Here is a 22,878-nt window from a genome sequence, read left to right as displayed (position 1 = left end):
AGGACTTAGAGATTCCTAGAGAGAACATATTAATAAAATCTGTGAATAATCAAATCCGCAAAAGTCAAAGCCACAAATGCGGAGGGATGAGTGTAGTATATTTCTGGCATCTGATGGTGAGAGAGCTTGGAAGACTTCCAACTGTTGACCACAGAACCCATAATCCCCTAGCCAACATGGCTACCAGTTACATCTCAGTGCTGACCAAGTTGGGAAAGGATAAGCAACCCTGAGCTAGGAAGTAGGATCAAAGGGAGCCAATATAGCAATGTCTAGGGCAGTGATGCCCAAACTTTGGTCTTCTAGATGTTTTGGACTGCAATTCCCAGGATTCCTGGATATCTGGGGCTTCTGGGAGCAGACACATAGCCTGGAGGTCATTTCATATACAATATTTTAAAATAAGTTTGTACAGGAAACAAAGTTTGTGTACAGTGGGCCATCAGAAAGCAAAGCCACTCATGTGGGCAATTTTGGATTCTGGAATTCCAGATAAGGGAGACTCAGCCTATACATACATACATACATACATACATACATTTATGTATGTGTATACAATGGGCCCTCAGTATCCACTGGTTTTTTATTCAACCATCCATATATTTCAAAAAGCAAACCTTGATTTTGCCATTTTATAGGAGGGACATCATTGTATTATGCCATTGTATTTAATGGGAATGGAGCATCCATGGATTTTGGTATCCACAGGACGTCCTGGAACCAAAACCCAGTGGATACCAAGGACAGACAGACAGACACACACACACCAATCTGGGATTGTGTTGCATGTTTCTATAGTCATTCCCCACCTGTAAAAAAGGACATCAGATGGAATGACACCAATGGTTTTTTTTCCCTTCCCGGTTTCAGCTCTTCTGCTCTGGGTGCATCACATAGAAAACCTGCAATAGTTGTGCACATTCTGGAAGCATCACCCTACAAAGATGTTCTTTTTCAGGTCCAAGAGAAACCACCCCATCATGAACCGCCTCCCCCTCCATCGCGGCTTGCTTGCCTGCCTTCCTTCCTTGTCAACCGGTGGAGGCTGCGCACTGTCTTTTGTGTTGGCTTTATCTCTCTGCTCCCTGGGAGTGTGGCACCGCGCCAGGGCTCGCTATTAATTAATCTTGAGGGTGCGCGCTACATTCTTGGCCAGCCTAACCGCTTCCTACCCTGGCTGAGGCAGTGGGCACAGGCTGGCGCGCTTGCCAGCTCCTTTCCACTTCTCACAATACTGTGACCGCAAGACGTAGGAAAGAACATTTGTAGCTTGGCGTTCTACACCAAAGAAATCCCCCAAACCTTCTGGCTTCTTTTTCCCCCTCTAAAAAAAGCTATTTGTTTGTCTTAAAAGCTATTTGCTGATGGAAATCCTACTTTGATGGAACAGCCTGAGAATTGACTATGAATGCAACAATGTGCCACTGGGCATGCACAGAGTGACTCCACTTTTGACTTTAAATATACATTTTGCCTTCATTGTGAATGCAATGTCTTTGAGGAAGGATGAGACCCAACCATGGCATCATAGCCCTGGTCACAAGCCATGCCAGCAAACTGGTAGCCCAAACCAAACCTCAACCATCATCCAGGCATAGGTCCATCCCTCCCAAAACAGGGATAACCGGACAGTTTCACAAACGGTCAAGATTTGGGATGGGATGTGACCTGTACCGGCCTCAAGGATGGCAGAAGTGTCATTAAAAATAAACCTCGGGGCTTAGCTGCATCTGCACTGCAGAAACAATCCACTTTGGCACCACTTTGGCTGCCATGGCGCCACACTATGGAATACTGGGAATTGTAGTTCATTGTGGCACCAGAGCAAATTTCTGCATTGTAGATGCAGCCTATACTAGAAACAGAAGCAAAACACAAGAAGTCAGGAAGACATCTGATATGATTTTATGTTGTGAATCTGGAGGGTGGGTGAAAGATTTGATATTTTAATGTGTTTATAATCAGGTGACAATGACATAGTGCCCAAGTACTATTTATTATGATTTAGTTTTGTTAAGCTTTCCTATTGCTTTTTGGGTGGGAGAGGTGGAGAGGGAAATCGAACTCACCTCATCCCTGGCATGCAAGGAGGACTGGGCATTTTCTCAGAGCAGAATCCCAATTTGGCTTCAAATCCCAAACCAACCGGAACAACAACAGCAACTACAACAACAAGTTGGGGAAACCGAACTGAACCGTTCTCGTTTTACAATAAGTAAGTAAGTAAATCCACCAACATGGGTTAAATCAACATCTGTAAAAGATATCTCCACTAAAACAAAATAGCAGGATTTCATTAAGCAAATTGCAACTTGGCAAAAATTTCTGAAAGAGAAAAAGAAAAGGGAGGTTTTAGGGGTGGGTTGAGGAGAGAAGAGAAACCACAGCCAAGCCTGTAATTTAAGCCCTGCCTTAAACCATGATGGCACGACTGCAAGAGACGGCGATCCCAAGTTATTTTTCTGCCCTTAGGAGGAAAAAAGGAAGAAAATCCCCCCTTTCCTCCAGGCAACCTGGCTCCTGATCCCCTTCGCTTCCCACAATGTTTTTGCAGGTAATTATAACATTAGGAAGATCTTCTCTGCTGCGGAGATTAAAAGGGTTAATGGGGGAATAAAGGAGAAGAGAGGCCTCTCAAGAGCCTCTTTGCAAAATCCAGAATGAATTCACAAGTACATTGAGAGTGCAAGTCTGTGCAGAGGGCTTTGGCCGCAAGGGTGAGCTCAATGCTGCTCTTGAAGGCAGGCTTCCTGGGCAAAACGTGGTTAGGCTGCTGCCACACTGCAGAGTTAATGCAGTTTGTCACGGCTCCCTCTTACTGGAATCCTGGGGTTTGACGTTTGTTGTGGCACCAGAGCTCTCTGGCAGGGAAAGCCCAGTATCTTCCAAAACTACAAGTCCCTGAACTCCATAGCACTGAACCATGGCAACTAAAGCGGTGTCAGACTGCATTAATTCTGCAGTGTAGATGCAGCCTCAGGCTAGGCAGGCACAGGCATGGTTTAAAGGGCTAGCCTGGAGCAAGTGTGCAAAGCCCAGCTCCTGGAAGAATACTTCTTCCCAACCCTAGAAGCATATGGAAACAGAATTAAGTTTGCTTGGAGCAAATGTATTCTTGGAAACTGTGGGAAACACTGTGCAATCACACTTTTCTCATCTGCCTGGCAGCATCCTTCAGTCAGTAGTACAAAAGAGTGAACTGCCATCCCTTCCAATGATTTGATGTTAGGTACCTTCAAGTTGTTTTTGACTTATGATGGCCCTAAGATGACTCTATCATGGGAATCAAACCCTCACCTCCAGAGCCGTAGTCCAACACTCGAACCATTACACCACACTAGTTGTCTGCAATGATATTCTGCACCATGAAGCAAAGAAGAAAAGGCCAGGGTACAATCTGTCTCCTTAAAAAGAAACCCAAGACACAATTTGCTGAGGCTAAATGGCAGAGCTGCTCTTTGCGGTAGGCTTCCTTTCTTTAACTCCAGCCTTAGTTTCAAACTCCCAAGGCAATTAAAATAACTTTGGGGCTAAACCCCCACAAAACCTTGGCTTTTTTCAAGAGGCAAGATCCAGCAGCAAGCAAGGCTGCACCACCACCAATATTTGCTTAGACTGGCTTCTCTCTGGCTTTGTGCAATTTTCCTGGCACTTAAAGACCACGGTCTGTTATTCTGGAAGACTCTCCACTGTATACAGAGCTGAGAAAGCAGCAAACTTGCTTCCTCCGTGGTCTAAACATCCGCATGCCGTCCCTAGCCGGATAAACGGCATTTCAGGAAACGGAGCAAGAACCCTCAGTCGTTCTGCCTGCAGAAAACAAAAAGCCAGCACCAGAAGGAAAAAAAGGAAAGAAAAAGATCCAAACCCCATCAAATGAGAGGCTCTCATGGACCACTTGCCAGCAAAGAGATCACAAAATAAATCCATTTTTCTGTATGATGCTCTCCCCAAGCCAGGAGCTGTCAACCATCTCTTTCCCTGCACCAGTTTCTATGGCCCAAAGGGTTTATTGGTGGTTTCAATAAGAGTCTACTGCCTCTCAGGCTCGCAAGAATGAGTCCAATCTCTGGCCTTTTGTTTTATTAAGTTAATTCATATCCCACCACTGACTTGGCCATCAAGTTGACTCCTTCCTTAGCATATAGCTTCCTTTGTTGCTGGTTTCCTGTATGAGCATCTCAACATTTTCTCCATGGTCTTAAACGGACCAAAGGCAATAACATTTAAATTTCTATACCACTCAATAGTGAACTCAGCACTCTCTAAGCAATCTGGAAGCCAATTGCCCCCAAGAAGCTAGGTATTCATTTTATCGACCCAAGAAAAGATGGAAGGCTGGTTCAACCCTGGAGCCCCTGGGATCGAACTCATAACCTTGCAGCTGCATTATTGGCATTTAATCACTGTACCACTAGATCTCCCAGGCAACTCAAATGGGAAAAAGGGATACAGGAATGACCAAAGATACCTAGACATTGGGCTGGGGAATGCATGGGGCAAATGTGGCCCTAATGCTCACAAAGTATGTGAGTTTCACGGCAGATCCTCGGATCCAGAGTGCATCCAGTCAGTCTAAATGCTTCTTGCTTGCAGGATCACAGTTGGAAAGAGCAGAACCGACCTCCTTCTGTTTGCAGAGTTATTTCAAGAGGCCTGGAAAACCTCGCTGGCTGTTTGGAAAGGAAAACAAGCCAGCCCTTGTACAGTCCCCTCCTTCCAGCCAGACTAAAGAATCTTTGAGTGTCCTGAAACAAGTCTCCCCCTTTTCCCCCAAACGGTCTCACTTCCAAGAACGCCGGGGACACGAGGTTACCACAATACATAAAAACTTGCCGTCCCCAAAACGCCAGGAATGTGGGGATGGCGAAAAATGATTTAGCGTGAGAAAACATTATGCCAGGGCATAATTGAAAAAGGAGACCTTCTTGTTCTTTCTTTGAGCTTTTCGTCTGAAATGCCTTCCAAAGCTCTGCTTGCAAGTCCTTCACTCACAAGTCTGTGCCGTCTTCTGCAGGGCAAATAAACACACCCATCTCAGCTTTTTAATAAAACTCTTTTTCTCTCTCTCCATCCCTTTCTTTCTCCCCTCCTCTATTAAAACCCATTTTCAGCTCTGTTCTGCTCTGCTTCCAATAAAGAAACAGTTCAAAGTTGAGTGTCCTGGATGCAACTGCTGACAACAGCTGGCACCGGGGAGGAATGAGGTGACCAAGCAAATGACCGCAAAGTCTCCAAGGCCTTCCAGATGGAAACCGCACTCATTACCCATGTATTTGTAGGTGTAGCATCTTTTTTCCTTTGACGCAAGCGAGGGCTCCGGGTAATGGAAAAACGTCCGACTTGTTGCCTCGGCCCACTTCGCGGCTTCTATGGCAGGGAAGCAAGCCATTTTGCCGCATAAGGCTGGCAAACGGTGTGTTGTGTGTCTGTTAAAAGTTCCCCGAATTGAGTTCTTGCATAAACTTCCAGAGTGACAGTGGCCATGCTAAACTCTTGGAGCGAACAGAAAGAGAGAAAGGTAACCCTTGGAGTTTATTTGTTGTAATGTGTTTGTGTATCTCAGCACAACCTCCACTGCGAGCATCAGGAACATGAGTTTTGTGGCCTTGAGTTTTCTCTAACTCTCCCAATACAACCAAAAAGTTTATAGCGAATGTATAGTCTACTGAGTCCAAAATTAGCATTTGGAAAGATCTGTGTTTGGGTTCCCCCCCCTCCCCAAACTGCACAGACTATTTCTGAAAAGATACCTATTTAGCAAGCTCTGAGAAAGATTTAAGGCTTTACCAAGCACACTGTATACATTCTAGGAAGTACTTCTAAACATTTACACGACAGAAGCATTTAAAGTAAACCTGTTATGTCTCCAGAATGCAACCACGGATCGTTCTGAACTAATTTCCATGTTCCTCTCCCCCATCGCTCCCCAGATGTTTTTCTTTAACAGGGGCAGATAATGGCAACATGAGACAGGCTAAATAGTTTTTCTATCTTGGCTTGAGACCTGTTGATCATTAGAGGATGCCTAGTCCTGGCTGGTCCTCTCATAGACCAAGGAGTATTGCATCCTATGCAATGACAGCCCTATGAGTCCACCTTAACTGTCATGGCAGCATCCTATGGATGGGGTTTGGAGTTAGTATTAAGGTTGTAGAATCTGGCAGAGAATCATAAAAAACTCTCCCCAAATTGCAAAGTCTATTAGATGGAAATATGGCATATGGCGGTATATTTCTGCAGTGTGGAATGGTCCTTAGAGGGTACACATGAACCTGGTACAGATGACAGGACTGGTCAAGAAGTCAAGAGAAATCTTGGCTTGTTCACACACAAGTTGTTTGCTGGAGCATGATGCTCACTTGCTCTGGTCTGCAACAAGAGCATGTCATCCAACCATTGTCGCTGTTATGATTTTCAAAAAGTCATTTCTGACTTATTGCAACTCTAAGACAAGCCTATCATGGGGGTTTCTTGGCACAATTTGTTCAGAAGGGTTTGCAACTGCCTTCCTCTGAGGCTCAGAGTGTGACTTTGCCCAAGGTGAGTTCCCACAACCGTCTCCCCGAGCCCTAGTCCAACACTCAAACCACTACGCCACACTGCCCTATCCAAAACACCACTGTATCTGCTGGGGTCAATACTCATCAAGAATTGTTCCCTGAGGTCAAGTATAACACTTTAACTGGCATTGCTGTATCCCATGGAATCCAGGGGTTTGTAGTTTGGGTTTGGCATTAGAGCCCTCTGGCAGAGAATTCCAAATCTCTCATGAAACTAGGAATCCCAGGTTCCATACCATGGTGGCATGGCAGTTAAAGTGGTATGCAAGTGCTATAATTGTGTAGTATGGAAAAGACTGCTCTCCGACCACTAAAGCAGGCCTTTATGATGAACTCAGAGTCACAACCAATTCAGTTTTCACAGAAGGGGAACCGACATGGAGAGAGTTTCCTTTAAGAAGCAGCCGCAACCCTGCTGTAATTTGATCTAAACTGCAAAAAGAAAAGAAGAAAAAGTGGGGGAGTGGCAGGATAGAGAGGAGGGCAAGCGAAGTGGAGCGCAGGTAAGGCCAGGTTTCCCTAATAAACAAAGAAATGGGTTTGCTTGTCCTGCTGCAACCATTTTTGCTGGGTTTCTAGGGCCTCGTTCCCACTTACAAATAAATTGGTTTGCGATCTGAATTGGTGGATCGATTCGACAGCGGAGCATGGTTCCCACTACATTTGCCCCGATCACATTTTTTCCCTGTAAAATAACCCATTTATGGGTCAATTCAAAATGGACCCGCTCCAACAGGTCGAAGGGCAAATTTAAATCGATTCTGATACGCATGTGGTTCACATTTGCGCAGAATCGACTTATCCAAAAAAGACGCAGAAAAAATCAGCGTCAAAAAGATGCGCATTCAATGGCTCTAGTGCATGCCCCCCCTCTCCAAATTGCTTCAGTGATTTGATTCAAGTGGGAACCAGGGTCATATGAACCGGTTCAAACCGATTTGCGATCCAGTTTAAAAGGTAGTGGGAATCAGGCCAATCTTTGAGGAAAAAAGAGGCAGCATCACCATGGGGTTTTCTTGGCAAGACTTGTTCAGGAGGGGGATAGCCATTGCTATCCTCTCAGGCTGAGAGAGTGTAACTTGTTTAACATCACCCAGTGCATTTACATGACCAAGCCAGGATCTGAACCCTGGTCTCCAATGTCCTAGTCCAACACTCAAACCACAAAGCTATGCTGGCTCCCACATTCCATATATATTCTTTGCTACATTCTGCTCCTATTGAATGAGACTCATTGAGAGGTAATGAAATACAAGCAGACGCATCCCAAATGCTCTCTGAGACCTCATCCTCAGGAGTCTCCAAATAGGTGGAATGTCCTTCCAATGTATTTGGAGCTGGTGCTTCCCTGCAGAATTTCTATCTGCAACTGTTGAATCATGTGCTGAAACATCACTCTTGTTTCTGTTTGGCTTTTAAAGCACAGCCAGGAACTTCTACATTTTACATGCAAATGTGCATCACTGAAATCCAGCCCTGCAAAACATGACTTTGGGAATTTTTCACGTTCTGCCCAGGGGCGACCCTTGTTGTTGAGGCTGGAAGGGAGAAAGGGGTTGGAAGCGAGCATGAAAACTGGGCGCATTTCAAAAGCAACCGAGGAGGGGAGCCGAAAGGCCGCCAGGCAGCATTAAGAGACAAGTAAAGAACATGCAGCGGCAGAAACGCTGCCAATTCCACATCCAACCAGCCTTCCCCCCCAACCTCCAACCCATGCAGAGTTTTGCTCCTGCCTTCGAGGGAAAACATTCATATTCATCACCAGCTGTTTTTAATTGTGCCTTTCCCCCACAAGCATGCCTAAATTAAGTGGGGTGGTCGCTTGGGGGAGATGGAAAGGAGAGAACAGAACTGGCAAGGAGGGAAGGGGAAAGGAAAGATCAGGGGGTAAAACAAGGGGGGACAGATGTGGCCCTAGTTTTTGTGGTCCTCGGCCCCCTGTTCCTTCCCAAAAGATGGACTGCTTTTCCTAGAAGCCAACATGGGTGGCAAATGACCTTTGAAATATGCTGAAGAAGGGAGGCTGAGCTGTTTAGCATTTTAAAATGTCCATTCTTTCCAAACAAGAAGAGCACACCCAGTTTGTGTCCAGTTTTTATACATACAGTGCTTCCTCGGGTTACAAAATTAATTCGTTCCGCGGCCGCTTTCGTAACCTGAAAAGCCTTCGTAAGCCGAAATGCCATAGGCGCTAATGGGGAAAAGCCGCGATTCCGTGTGAAATAGCGCCGAAAAGCACCAAAATTTTTTTCGTAACCCGAAAAAACATTCGTAACCCGGAACAATTATTTCCTATGGGATTTTTTCGTATCCCGGAAATTTCGTAACCTGGGTATTTCGTATCCCGAGGTACCACTGTATATACAGTGGGCCCTTGGTATCTGCTGGGGTTTAGTTCCACAATCCCCCATGGATTCCCAAATCTATGGAATGTATATATTTTATGTATTTTGCTTGAATCTGTGATGAAGAATCTGTGGATATGGAGGGCTGGGTGTGCACACCAACACTTGCATTTGGAGCAAACTGCACATATCATGCCCTCGTTCCCGCTTACAAATAAACCGCTTTGCGATCTGAATCGACGGATCGGTTCAGCAGCAGAGATTTGCCCCAATCGCATTTTCTTCCTGTAAAACAAAATTAAATAACCCACTCGGGTTTCACATGGACGAATGAATCGATTCAATTTAAACCGTTTCCTGCGGGAGTCTCTCAATATAACCCACTTGTTGTTCACATTGGCAAATGAATCGGTTCAATCTGAAGTGTTTTCAGCGGCGTTTTCTCTCTCTCTGTCCATCGATGCAATCGCATTCACATACTTCTGTACGAGGGTCGAAGGGCGGGCAGACGCAGGTTGTTAATTTCCGCTTCCCCACCTGGCGACCCCTTATCGCGTCAAAGTAAATCGATTCTGATTCACATCTCATTCACACTGCCACTGAATTGATTCGTGAATTTGATTCTTGAAATCGATTCTGATCCGCATCTGGTTCACACTTGTGCAGAATCAATTTATCTAAAAAGACACGGGTTAAATGGGTCTAGTGCATTCCCCCCCCCCGGCTCTCCGAATCGCTTCAGCGATTCAATTCAAGTGTGAACCAGGGTCATTTAAACCGCTTCAAGCTGATTTGCAAACTGGTTTAAAACGTAGTGGGAATAAGATTCTAGAGAGTTTCAGGACAGATTTAGCCCATGGCCTGTTGCCCAATACTGTGATTTAAAACAATACTGTGTCTCCTTCAATGGGAGGGATGCAGAGAAGGATGGAGTGGTCATCCTACTCACTATTCCCATGGAAGACCCCCAAAGAGGGAAGAGCCAAGACTCCTAGTAAGGCTAGGAAGAAATCTGGCTCAAAGGGACGGGTAGCCATGGCTGACTAGATAAGCCTTCAGCCTGATCCAAGCACAGCTCCTCTTAGATTGTTATGAGAGATTCAAGAGGCAAACTCTACCCATTAGAGCCTGAAGGTAGGTAGCAAGGAGGCCATTAGCCTGGACAGCAACAGCAAGGCTAGCCCTTTCGCCAGGGCAGCTCCCACACAAAGCGACAAAGGTTCTTGCCCAAGTTCAACAAGACAAGCCCTCAAAGCATGTGCTGCGGGAAGTGCGTCATGTTCCGCAAGGAGCCTTTTGGCTGTTTGGGCCCCAGCTGAATCCAATTTCAGATCGCCAGATTGGTATCAGTGGCGCTGAAATGGAAAACACTGAAGGCATTTTTTCAAGTTATGTGTGGGCTGCAATTATCTGAGAAGCTAACTTTTAAAAAGAGAATATATGGAAGCGCATGGAATGTTTCCACTGAAAAAGAAGCAATGGGCTCTCTAACATCTTCAGTTGATGTTGGCCTTTGTTGTGTGCCTTCAAGTCGTTTCTGACTTATGGTGACCCTGAGGCAAAGAGTGTGTGACCTGCCAAAGTTATCCAGTGGGTTTCATGATCATGCTGGGAATTGGACCCAGGTCTCCAGAACTGTAGTCCATACTCAACCCACTATGCCATGTTGGCTCTTGTGTTTGTGTGTAAGGGGGCCATATTTAGGTTGGATGTCTTGGGAAATGGAGCTTGGTGGTCGGATGGCATTGGCACAATTGATTCTACACTTCCAAAAGTTTCAAACTACAGAAAAAAGAGGTTCCACTTAAAAACTGGAAGAGCATCCTGATGGTAAGAGTTGTTCGAAAATGGAAAGATGCTGCTGCCTTGGAGAGTAGTGGAGTCTCGTCCTTTGGAGGTTTTTAAACAGAGGCTGGATAACCATCTGCGACGGGGAATGTTTCGAATGTGTATCCCTGCATGGCAAGGGTTGATCTAGATAGCCCTTGGGATCTCTTCCAACGCTAGGATTTTAAGACAAGAAAATGTGTTGAGGATAATGCTGCTAATCCTTTCTACCTCAGCCTCAAGGCTTCAAGAAAAAATGGGGGAGACTCAATATATTTTCCTGATTTTTTCCAGTCTCTCCCCCTTTGGCTTTCACATCTTTAATGGTTACAAAACCATGGATCTCCCAAATCTACGTTCATCACTGACACAACAGTGGTTCTGCATAGAATAGCTTTCATTTTGCAAATCCAAATGGACTCATGCAGAGGCCAGGAAGCTCCAAAACTCCAAAAACTGTAGAAACAACAAGAGGAGAAGTAAATGAGGCCAAAATCTGGGTGGCCACCTTGGAGAGGACCGGCTGGCCAAATGACCTTTGGTGAGGCTGACCGCCGTGTGACCGGAGGCGCAGCCCTGGGACCAAATGTCTCCTTCCTATGCTATCAAGGGGAATACGAAAATCCCCCACACTATGACTTGGGTAAAGAGAAACTGGATCCCGGAAACACTTCGCAAAAACCAACTAACCCGTATCCGATGTTTTCCACAACAATGGCCTTGGCTAGAAAGCAAGCAGAAAGGGAAACACACACACACACACACACACCCTTAAGTAAAAAACCCCCAGAAAGACAAGCAATCTCCATCCAAAAGCATTTCCCAACTGTAAAACAAGGCTCACTTTATTTATTATTTTGAAAACACACAGATGACTTCCAAAAGCAGGAAAGCAGGAAGGACGCAGCCTGCCGGAGTTGGCTGGCCCACCGGCGCTGGGCCAATCCCATAAACGTTTGGCAGCCGACAAAATACAGAGCCCTCTTCTACTGAAAAGCGGCGAGCTGCTCCTAATTTTTTCCCGCCTGCATTCCCAATGGATTCATAAAACACTTTTCAGATTTCAGAATGTACTTCCTGAGCTTCTCCGGATTCGAAAGCCGACCCTTCGGAAGTTCCTGGCCCTTGGATTTGTTTATTTTTTCTCTCCTGTTATGCACAGAAGGAGACGCTCACTTCTTCCTCCAGTTATCATTATAACATCTTGTTAGGCAAGGATCTCCCAACATCACATGCTGAAGCCAACTTCCAAATGTTCATCTGGGCATAGCCCTTCCATCATGCCAGAGATTTCCATAGGGATTACCTATCCATAGGATATCTATCTATTCATCATTCTCTGGGCAATTATATTGGAGTCAACCATGTCTAGTGGGCTAAATCTAGGATATGTTGGGTCAAAGACAAATCAACTACCTCCTTCTCTCACAGATGTTGTCTGCCTCCAAGCCACCAAACCACTACCATCACTGCCTCCATCAAGAGCACTGCCTCACAAATGTGTCCAGGTGGAAATATTAAGGAGGATATCTCCACGCATGAGAGATGCTCATCCCCTGCAAACTCAGTCCAGCCACGTGCCAAACAATAGTCAAATTCCGTATTCCTTCTTGAAATGTGGTTACAGCTGTTGACATCTCAATTATGGTAATCCTAGCAAGGGTTTGAACCAACTGTTGATTGGCGAGTCATCACTTACGCGAACCATGTTGATTCTACAGTCTACTCTATTTGGGACTAAAAACAAGATTCAGGCCCTTCTGTAACCGTCTTACCAGGACCAGTTTGGTTGCAGCACCAAATCAACATTTTACATCCAAATCTCAACGATGAAAATGAGAGAGAGAGAGAGAGAGAGAGAGAGAGAGAGAGAGAGAGATGAAGCGATAGAAGGAAGGCCACCATCAGCTACAGAGATGGGCGCCTGGATCCAGGGCAGGTGGTGGTGTCCCTGACTTTAATAAGCTCAAAACCCCAAAACCCAGAAAACCTCCAGAGGGGAGCCTTGCCTTGGCTTCTTCTGGCTGCAAAACCAGCTAGGAACAAAGAGGCAGGGAACGGCTACCGCCAGCGAGCCGCCATTGTTGCCGATCCTTATCCTGGGCTGTCGTCTCCCCAATGCAAATGAGGCCTGCGCTATCTGCCTCAGCATCTTAGGTACTGTTTGGTTTGGCACGTATTCCCTGCGTCTAATATACCGGGGTGGTGCCAAAACACCACGGACTTCAAAGCGCATGTTTTTCAGAGAGGCGCCCAACTCACAAGCTACCCAAGGCAAGGCAAGGGCAAGAGGGAATCCAGCAGGCTTCCACATCAATGGGATCCCAACTGGAAGACATGTCTGCAACCAAAGAAGGCAATACAAGAAGCAAGAACTGGGAAGTAATGGGTGACAAGATTGTGTTTACATGCATTATGTAGCTTCATGCTATGGAGTCCTGGAGTTTGGAGTTTTACAAGGTATTTAGCCTTCTTTGCCAGAGACTGCTGGTGCATCACAAAAGTACAAATCCCAGCATTCTGTAGCTTGGAGCCATGGCAGTTAAAGTAGTGTCAAGCTGAATTACTCCTATGCTGTACATTATTATTATTAAGCTTTATTTATACAGCACTATAAATTTACACTTATTTCAGACCCTCCAAACCTCCACCAGACCCTCCATCTGGTCCAGAAGACTGCCTCCATATCAGTTAGCTGGACCTATGTACCTCCCAATCCAACCCAACCCAACCCACAGATTTTGGACACATGCCATTTCTCATTGCCATCTGGGGGATTCTGGCAGTTGTAGTCCAAGACAGAAATCTTTCCAAGTTCTGGACCTCACTCAGTATAAGCCATGACACTCATTTCTGTGTTTCTTCTTCTGAACAAAACCAAAGAAAAGGAGCTGGAGGCATCGTGTCTTAATATACTTGCCTCCCGCTCTCCCCTGCGCCACCATGAAGAAATATTTCATTTCCAAAACACGAAAGGGCTGCAGCCCTTTGGATCCAAGATTTTGTAAGCCGGCAAGGAGGTCAGCCAAAAGGGGCAACTCCAATGCAAAGCACTTTTGTTGTTACACAAAAGCCAAACATCAATTCGACACATTTCCATCCATTAAACCACCGCCATCCTTGGAGCTGGAAGGCCTCATCTGGAACAGGTTAATCCAGACCTCCCTCCTTGTTATGCTCTCCTTAGGTATTACATCTCTCTTTTTCCCCTCTAGATCAATCATCCTCCAATCCTTGAGAACCAAAAGGATTTCTTTTTAAAAAAGAAAAGATCTGAAGTAACTACATAAGTGACTGTAGCTTACGGAGATCAGGGGTGATGTCAGGTGGGAATTTAGGGGGGTCTTCAAAGCCCGTGTTTTAAAATCCATCTTTTAAATGTGTTACAGGAGCCCCTTTAATGTTTAACCTTAAAAATGCAAGCTGCTTTTTTCTTTTCAAAACCAAAATTGGATATGTGGCTACTTCTATTTTGGGGGATTCCCCTCCAGATTTGGGGTTTTGGGCAGTCCCTGGGGTCCCCAGTGGCTCCCAAAGGCAAAGAATGAGCCCCCCCAAACCCAACACAGCCACCCATCTATGTTTAAAGGCATGTTCCCCCATCCATCTATCTCTGCTCCTCTCTCCTTCTTCCAGTTCTGCCTCTTCCCAAATTTTGGCAAATAGGTATACTGTAAAGGGAAAGTGGTCAATCAGTAGCCTATGGACCCTGCAAGGCCCCCATGATGGCTTCTGTGGCCTCCAGGGAGCCTCTGTGATGCCTTGAATGTCAAAAATAAATTGGAAGAGGAAAAACAGGCTTTCCTGGGGTGCATTCACACTACAGAATTATAGTGCTATTATTCCACTTGAACTACAATTATGATATCCTAGGAAATCCTGGGGTTTGTAGCTAAGAACTCTAAATGTGTGTGCATGTGCCTTCAAGTCGCCTGTCTACCATGGCGAACCCATAAATTTCATAGGGTTTTCTTAGGCAAGGAATCCTGAGAGGTGGCTTTTCCAGTTCCTTTCTCTGAAATACAGCCTACAGCACCTGAGATTTGTTGGCCATCTCCCATCCAAACACTAATCCAGGGTTGACCCTGCTCAGTTTCCAAAATCAGACAGGGTCTATGCCTTTAGGAAACGGAGGCCCTGTGTTATATTGTGTGCATGTGCCTTCAAAGTCACCTGGTGACTTATGGTGACCACATGAATTTTCTTAGGATCATGTCCTCTTTGACTGAGTCTATCCATCTGGCGTGTGATCTTCCTCTCTTCCTACTGCTTTCTGTATTTCCAAGCACTATCATCTTTTCTCATGATGTGGCCAAAGTATAACAGCCTCAATTTTGTCATCTTGGTTTCTAGCGAGAGTTCAGGCTCGATTTGTCCTAGGACCCATTGGATTGCCATGCCTTCTCATGATGGGGCTGATGTAAAAGAGCCTTAACTTTGTTTTCTTGGCTTCTAAGAAAAGTTGAGGCCTTATTTGTTCTTGGACCCATTTGCTCATCTTTTTACCCATCCATGGTATTTGCAGATTAATGCTGTGGGCACTCGGTATCCACTGGGGTTTATTTCCAGGACCCTCCATGGATGCCAAAATCTGTGGGTGCTCAAATGGCACAGTAACATGACATCCTTTATATAAAATGGCAAAAGCAAGGTTTGCTTTTGGGAATTGATATTTTTCAAAAGTACTGCATTTTCAAGCTATGGGTGGTTGAATCCATGAAGAAAAAAATCTGTGGCTATGGAGGGCTGGCCCTACTCATTTTCTTGATGCAAATACTTTGCTCTTTCATGCAAAAAGAAAGTGGGAGCATTGGGGAGAGAAGAAGAAGAAGCACTGCTCCAAACAAGTAGTCCGAACCCTTTTGCCGTAGTCCAAAGTACTTCAAAGCCTTAACCAGAAACGGTAGTTGCCACGTTCCTCTGAGCTGAATCCACACAAACACTGACTGTTCCAAGGCGGCAGGATCCAGCCATCAGAAGCTCTTTGAAATGATGGATGTTTTTCCAAAGTCCTCTCTCCCTAAGTTTGTCTTGGGATGGTTCTGAGTTTTGTTAATTTTTCTTCCACCAGCCCCACCTCCGGCTCTCCAAAACAGGACCTTCCCCCCCTTCTTTCCCCCCGTTTGAGACTGGCAAATTTCTCCCCCCAAAAAGTAAATTGCTGAGTTTGGATTTGGCATCGTCGCCAAGGAACGGAGGCACCTTTGATGAATCCCAAAAGGGGCGGACTTCAATCGCCGCACATTTAATAAGTTATTTCCGTGGAAAAACCTTGGTCACATAGTTTGGAAGCAAAGGTTAGAAACGCCTCCCAGTCTTCAGAGCAGCGTAAAAGAGATGGAGAGGAAAGGAGGAAGATCCCTCCTTTACTGTAACTTTTCTCAACAGGTTCCCAGAAGGACCCAGAGTTTCCCCTAAGTTCCTGACTTCATTTTCAGGCACTGTAAATAATCTACAGCCAGCAGCCAGATTCTCCTTCCATCTTCAAAAAGCAAATCAAACTAGCTAATATTTTCCCCATAAATACAGCTTTAGAAGAGAGTCTCCCTTAGCCAAAATGCTTGGGACCAGAAGGATTTTGGGTTTTGGACTTATCTATTCGGACTTGGGAATATTTGCATGTGCATAATACATAATGAGCTATCTTGGAGATGGGACCCAAGTCTAAACATGACATTCATTTATGTTTTGTATACACCCAGCCTGAAGGTAATTTTATACACAAGACTCTTAATAATTTTGTGCATGAAACACAGTTTGTGCACTTTGGAATTCATTGACCATATATATACTCGACTCCAAGTCGACCTCATGTATAAGTTGAGGGCAGGTTTGGGGGCCAAAATTGTGGATTTTGCTATGACCCATGGATAAGCCAAGGGTAAAACTTAAGGGCATATGCAGTATGTTTCACATACACCTTATACCAGTGGTTTCCAATCTTTGTCCCCCCAGATGATTTGGACTTCAGCTCCCACTATTCCTGATTGTTGGCCTGGTTGTCTGGGGCTTCTGGGAACTGCAGTCCAAAACAAATGGAGGACCAAAAGTTGGGAACCACTGCTTTATACACACAGCCTTAAGGTACAGTCGGCCTCTGAGTGATCAGAGGAATTACTCTGTAATAATATTATGTGTAAAGTGAAAGATATATTTGTGGTTGATGGCCCATCATTTGTTTTTCTTTTTGCTTTAAAGCAATTTGTTTAATTATTCTTGGACTGCCTTTTAAGATTAAAAAAAGTTCACAAGGTAAACATACCATAAAAGCATCAAAGTAAAATGTGTGCCACCATAAAACGCAGTATCGCTGTTGCCGTCAATTAAACAGCGTTATGTAACATCAGGCCAGAAAAATACCATTAAAAGACAGTAAAAGTAGTCTCCCTTACCCAAAATACTTGCTTGGGATTTTGGAATACCTGCATTTATACATATGTACATAATGAGATATCTTAGGGATGGGACCCAAGTCTAAACAGAAAATTAATTTATGTTCTGTATGCGCTTTATCAACATAGCCAGACGTTAATTCTATATTTGCAGTTTTGTGAGATATTCAGCCTTCTCTGAGAGTTCTGGCACCACAATAAACTACAAATCCCACAACTCCCTAGGATGGAGCCACAGCAATTAAAGTGGTGTCATAGTGCATTAATTCTGCAGTGTGGCAGCAGCCATAAAGAAGTTTATAAACATTTGCATGGAAAAGGCTGGATGCATGAAGAGACCTGCTGACTTCCATTTTTTGCTTTGAGATTTAGGTCTTTTCTTCAAGGGGAAGGATGTAGCTTCCAACTTACTGTGACCTTAAGGCAAACCTATGATAGAGTTTTTTTGGAAGGTTTCTGCAGAGGAGGGTTTGCCATTGCCTTCCTCTGAGGCTGAGAGAGTGTGACTTGTCCAAGGTGGGCTTCATAGCCAAGCAAGGATTCAAACCCTGGTCTCCAGAGTCCTAGTCCATCACTCAAACCACTACACTATGCTGGTTCTCTAGATTAAACTCATTGAATCAATAGGATTTGCCTATATGTTGACCCACCATTCAACACTTGATTCGATGGGTTGACTCTGCTTGGGACTAGATAATGGGACTTAAGCATAAAGTAAGACCAAAAGTTATCCTGAAGGCTTTGACACAATTTGAGGTCCTTCTCTATTGTTCCATCACACTTTGTTGATGGAACGGTACTTTTAAGGAAGGAGTCTGGCAGAACTTAAAGGCTCACTAGGTTTATCTGGCATAAGCTTTTGTGGACTGCATCCTATTTGGTTGGAAGCATGGAGCACTGCTGCCTCCCAACTGCCTCCTAAATCAGCACTGTTAAATGAATCACAGATATTTGCACCTTTTGCATTCCTAATTCCTTTGCATCCCGCTCTCACGCCAACATGTTTCGTATCAAGGCCTGCCAACCGAGGCAATGCTCCATGTATGTCAGGAAATGGGCTGCCACCCACTAAAGCGGGTGCCAACTAAAACCCTTTTAGCCTTTCAGGTGCCTCTGGACTCTTTGAAGTTGTTTTCGCTGCAACAGACTAACCGAGCTAAACTCCATCACCGGAAATGTAAAAAAAAGACAAGGATCTGTTACTGTTGAAGTTCAAAGCTTTCTTAAGCTCCTAACTCATTAATAACCATCACTATTATAATTTTTAAAAAGCAACTCCCCTTTTTTCTCATAAGTAACCAGATGGGTTACTTTTGGGTCCTTTAAGCTTAGCTTCCACTAAGTTGTATTCATATAATTATAGAATCTTAGTGGTGGAAGAGGTCACAAGTGGTCAGGAAATCCAGCCCTTGTCCATGCAGGAATACACAACTAAAGCACTCCTGGGAAATGTCCATCAATGTTGGTTGAAAGACCTCCAAAGATGGGGGGGGGGGTCCATCACCCTCCAAGGCAACATATTCCACTGTCAAAAAGCTCTTACACTCAAGACGTTCTTCCTAATGGTGAGGTGGAATTTCTTTTCTTCTAGTTTGCATCCATTGCTCCATGTCTCAGTCTCTGGAGCAGCAGAAAACAAGCTCCATACTCCTTCTACATGACACCCTTCTGGAAATTTAGAGATGTCCACCATGCCACCTCTCAGTCTTCTCTTCTCCAAGCTAAACATACATAGCCTGCTCAGATGTTCCTCCCTGGGCTTGGTTTCCAGACCTTTGACCATCTTGGTCCCCCTTTTTCAAAACACACTAAAGCTTGGCAATGTTGTTGTTGTTAGGTGCCTTCAAGTCATTTCTAACTTATGGCAACCTTAAGGCGAACCTATCATGGGGTTTTCTTGGCAAGATTTGTTCAGAGGAGCTTTGCCATTGCCTTCCCTTGAGGCTGAGAGACTGTGACTTGCTCAAGGCTACCCAGTGGGTTTTATGGTTGACCCAGGACTCAAACCCTGGTCTCCAGAGTCTTGGTCCAACACTCAAACCACAATACCATGTTGGCTCTCTTCAGCTTGGCATTAGGTAAGGTAACCAATGGCTTGCAAGTAAATAGCTATACGTAACTGCTATTTTTTGTAATAACTAGTATTATTTCCAAACCCTGGGCTTTGAGTAAGACAACTGCATGCCATGCCATGTTGAAGGAACGCCAGCTCAACCATGATGCATGCAAATGTCATTGAATCTTACACTTTGGGGATACCTGTAAGAGTACCCCAATACATCTGGATGCATTCGAGGAACCACTCAAGTCTGTGATTTTGTCTGAAATGGGGAGAGCAGGCCTACCCTTTTGGAGACGCACACTTTTCCCACCTAAAAGTTAGGAAAGTTAAAAAGTTTTATCTGTCAAGAGGAAGAAAAGAGACCAAGCTGCTCTGGAAACCCAAGAAGTTACTTTTGCCACCTCACCCCAAAAAGGGTTAAAGGTGGCATGAAAAACCAAGGAAAGGAATGTATTGACCCTGTCTGTCCCCCTTTCTTTTTTCAAGCTACAAAACTGCTCAGTCATGCTGTCGCTCTCGGATTTTACAGGTTTGCAGAGTAGTCCAAAGCCATGAGGAAGAAATGCTCAGAAGGATTTTGTTATACTTTAAGCAAACTGGGAAAGAAATACGCTCCCTTTCTTTAAAATTTCCCATCGGCAAAATAGTCCGCCGAGGGGAAAAAAGTTCAATGGGAAACATCTGATCAAAGAACCTCCAAGACATTGTCTCTCTCTCTCTCTCTCTCTCTCTCTCTTCCTCTTTCTTTTTGGATCAAAGTTGTCATTTTTTGGCAACAGACAGAGTTAGCTCGACAAGAAGCCTCTTCAGCCAAGGCCTGACTATTGTCGGTGATCTGAAACTGAAACGCCAAATAACCTGAAATGAAGAGGTAGGGCATGGAGGGTGCAGGGAGGCAGGGATTGTGAAGGAAATATACACATGGCCCCAAATAAACATGCATCTCAGAAAACAGAATCATAGACTGGAAGAGACCCCAAAAGCCATTCTTTCCAACCTCTACAGGAAGACACCATCCAAACATTCCCAACCGATGGCCATCCAGCCTCTGTTTAAAAGCCTCCAAAGAAGAAGATTCCACCACCCTCCAAGGCAGCATCTTCCACCATCAAACACCTTTGACCATCAAGAAGTTCTTCCTAGTTTTTAGGTGGAATTCCTTCCCCTGAAGTTTGCATCCACTGCTCCATGTCCTCGTCTCTGGAGCAGCAGAAAACAAGCCTGCTCCATCTTCAACATGAGCTCCCTTCAAATATTTAAACATGGCTACCATGTCACCCTACTCACCTTCTATTCTTCAGACTAAACATACCCAGCTGGTGGTTTCCAGACCGTTCATTATTTTGGTCACCCTCCTCTGGACTTGTTACCTGTGCATTAAGAGATGCCTTGTCCCAACCATTTTGGTGTGGCTTCCCTTCAAAGATGTGTGCAGATGCCTTCCTCCCTTTGATATGGCCAAAAGCAGCAACCTCCTTCATGGGAGGAAGGGGTGTTGAGTGTGAAAAGTGTGTTTGTGTTTCCCCTAGTAACTGCCTTCTCCAGTCCAGCCTTGCAAAAAACATCTCCCTCCTGTTCATCTACTTCTTGCATCTTTTGACTAACAAACTGGTCAAACACAGAACAGATAGGGACACTGTCATAATAACTGGCTGGAAAGACATGCTCAGAGGGTCATCATCACAATACGCTTTACACTGGAATGAGTGAATGAGTGGAGTGCTTCAGGGTCCTCTGTCCTAAGGCCATTACTCTTCAACATTTTTATCAATGACTTAGATGACATGGCAAAGGGAATCCTTATCAAGTCTGCAGATGATGCAGAACTAGGAGGGGTGGTTAACCCATTGGAAGATAGGGAGAGAATTCAAAAGGACCTAGACAAACTAGAAAATTGGGCAGAAAGTAATAAAATGAAACCCAACAGAGGCAAATGCACAATTTTACCCAAATCCACAGCCAGAGATCCAGCCTGAAGGATAACCACTTGCTGACCACAACTTCAGCAGAACGTAAAAGGATGGATTATTTTGTCAGGCAGGCTTTCCTGCCGATGGGTTTTCCTGCTCTGGCTGTCATCAGACAAACTGTAAGAAAAACCGTATTTCCTGCAAATGAGCGGCTACCTTTACCTCTTCCAAGCCTATCCTTAAATGAAAATGACCACCGGACACAATGGGAAAACCACCAAGAAGTCACGCCAGCTGACTTTAGCGAACCACATGAGCCTGGCTGTTTTGAATGAGGCAGCCAAGGCTAAATTTAAACACCTCTCATTGTGTGATGCACACTTTATTTTTATTTTTTGAAAAAAACGCAGCCAGGATTGCTTCAAATGAGCGATCTCTCTCTCTCTCCAGACCTGCGGTTCCACAACAAATAACAAAGCCGAGCGAGTGTGAGAACGCGATTAGCAAAGGCTCCCTTGGGCAAGCAAAGTCCTGCAAAACAGGAGAGACGACTGAGAAGGAAACAACCAGCCGCCAAAAAGAGCAGAGAGACACTGTCCCAAGAGAAGGAAAACTGATGTGGTTTTTCCTTCCCCAAGCCAGAAATATGGAGCAAGAGAATCTTGTAACTGTCAGCTAGCAAGAAATGGATGTGAGTTCTTTATTTCATAAGCACTTTTACAAGAACTTGGAAAAGTTAGCTAGTTAACTGGACTGCAACTGTCTCCAGGATTCTCCAGATAGCATAACTATTTGAGAGGTCAACTCCAAAAAGGAATTCTTATAAAGCTTGGGCTTCAAGAATCCTACTCTGAGGCGACTTTTACAAGGCAAGCTTCAACTGATCTTAACTAATTTACCTGCCATGACACCTCCTAAAGAACCCTGGCTTAGTAATGGTTTCAAAACCCATATAATGAGATCCCAAACAACTCATTTTCACAGGCATATAGCCATGTTAGTCTGGAACATATCAATATGCTTGTAGCACTTTTGAGATTAACTGAGCAAAAGACGTTGTAGCAGAAGCTTTCGTAGACTTGGTCTACATCCTCAGATGCATGGAGTGAACTGGTGCTCAGGAATGAATGGACCTTTATAATTAGATTGTATGAAGAGCCATAGAAATGGAAAACTTGAGGGACATCACCATTCCCACAAGTTTTGCCTTTCCATGGCTGTTCACATAGCCTGATTATAAAGGTACTTCCTGGGCACTAGCTCACTCCATGGATCTGAGGGCATAGACCAGGTCTATGAAAGCTCATGCTACAATGTCTTTTGCACAAAGGTGCTACAAGATCCATGTTCAAACTAATTTTTGCTTTATGATACAGTCCTGCCTTGATTCTGGCCTGCTTTCCAATACAAACAAGGCCATGATGTTTGGTATAATCCTGAAGTTCTGGGACCTAGGCTCATCTGAGATGATTGACCATCTCCTCTCTGTTTTCCATTTCCATGATCGGCAATTTTATCTCAAGCCTCTCAAGAGCAGAGTTTGAGGAAGCTGCCACTTGCATTCAAAACATTAAAATGTCTGCCAACCTGAGAATTCTCCCGGAGTGATATTGGGCGAGTTCGTAGCCTCCGTTTCAGTGTAGGACAATGTTGAATCTGATAGATCTAGGAAGCAAGATGAGAAAGGGGAATGGTTAAATGAACAGCATTAATTTTCCCATTCTTAAAAAAAAACCCTGAGTACGAAATGCAAGTTGCGACATGCTCTGAACCCAGGTT

General features: G+C 44.7%; 1 protein-coding gene across 1 annotated transcript in view; it reads right to left on the bottom strand.

The window, feature by feature from the left end:
- The window catches only part of SMAD6 (SMAD family member 6), a 47,291-nt gene that overhangs the window by 8,407 nt on the left and 16,006 nt on the right, over nt 1–22,878 (bottom strand). The window contains exon 3 of the mRNA XM_042474969.1: nt 22,687–22,764. Within this exon, the coding sequence (XP_042330903.1) occupies nt 22,687–22,764 (78 nt within the window). The remainder of the gene's footprint in view (nt 1–22,686; nt 22,765–22,878) is intronic.

This window comes from Sceloporus undulatus, chromosome 6, assembly GCF_019175285.1.
Source record: "Sceloporus undulatus isolate JIND9_A2432 ecotype Alabama chromosome 6, SceUnd_v1.1, whole genome shotgun sequence".
Lineage (NCBI taxonomy): Eukaryota > Metazoa > Chordata > Lepidosauria > Squamata > Phrynosomatidae > Sceloporus > Sceloporus undulatus.
The sequence above is the reverse complement of the archived record's forward strand: the minus strand, read 5'-3'. Positions and strand labels throughout refer to the sequence as shown.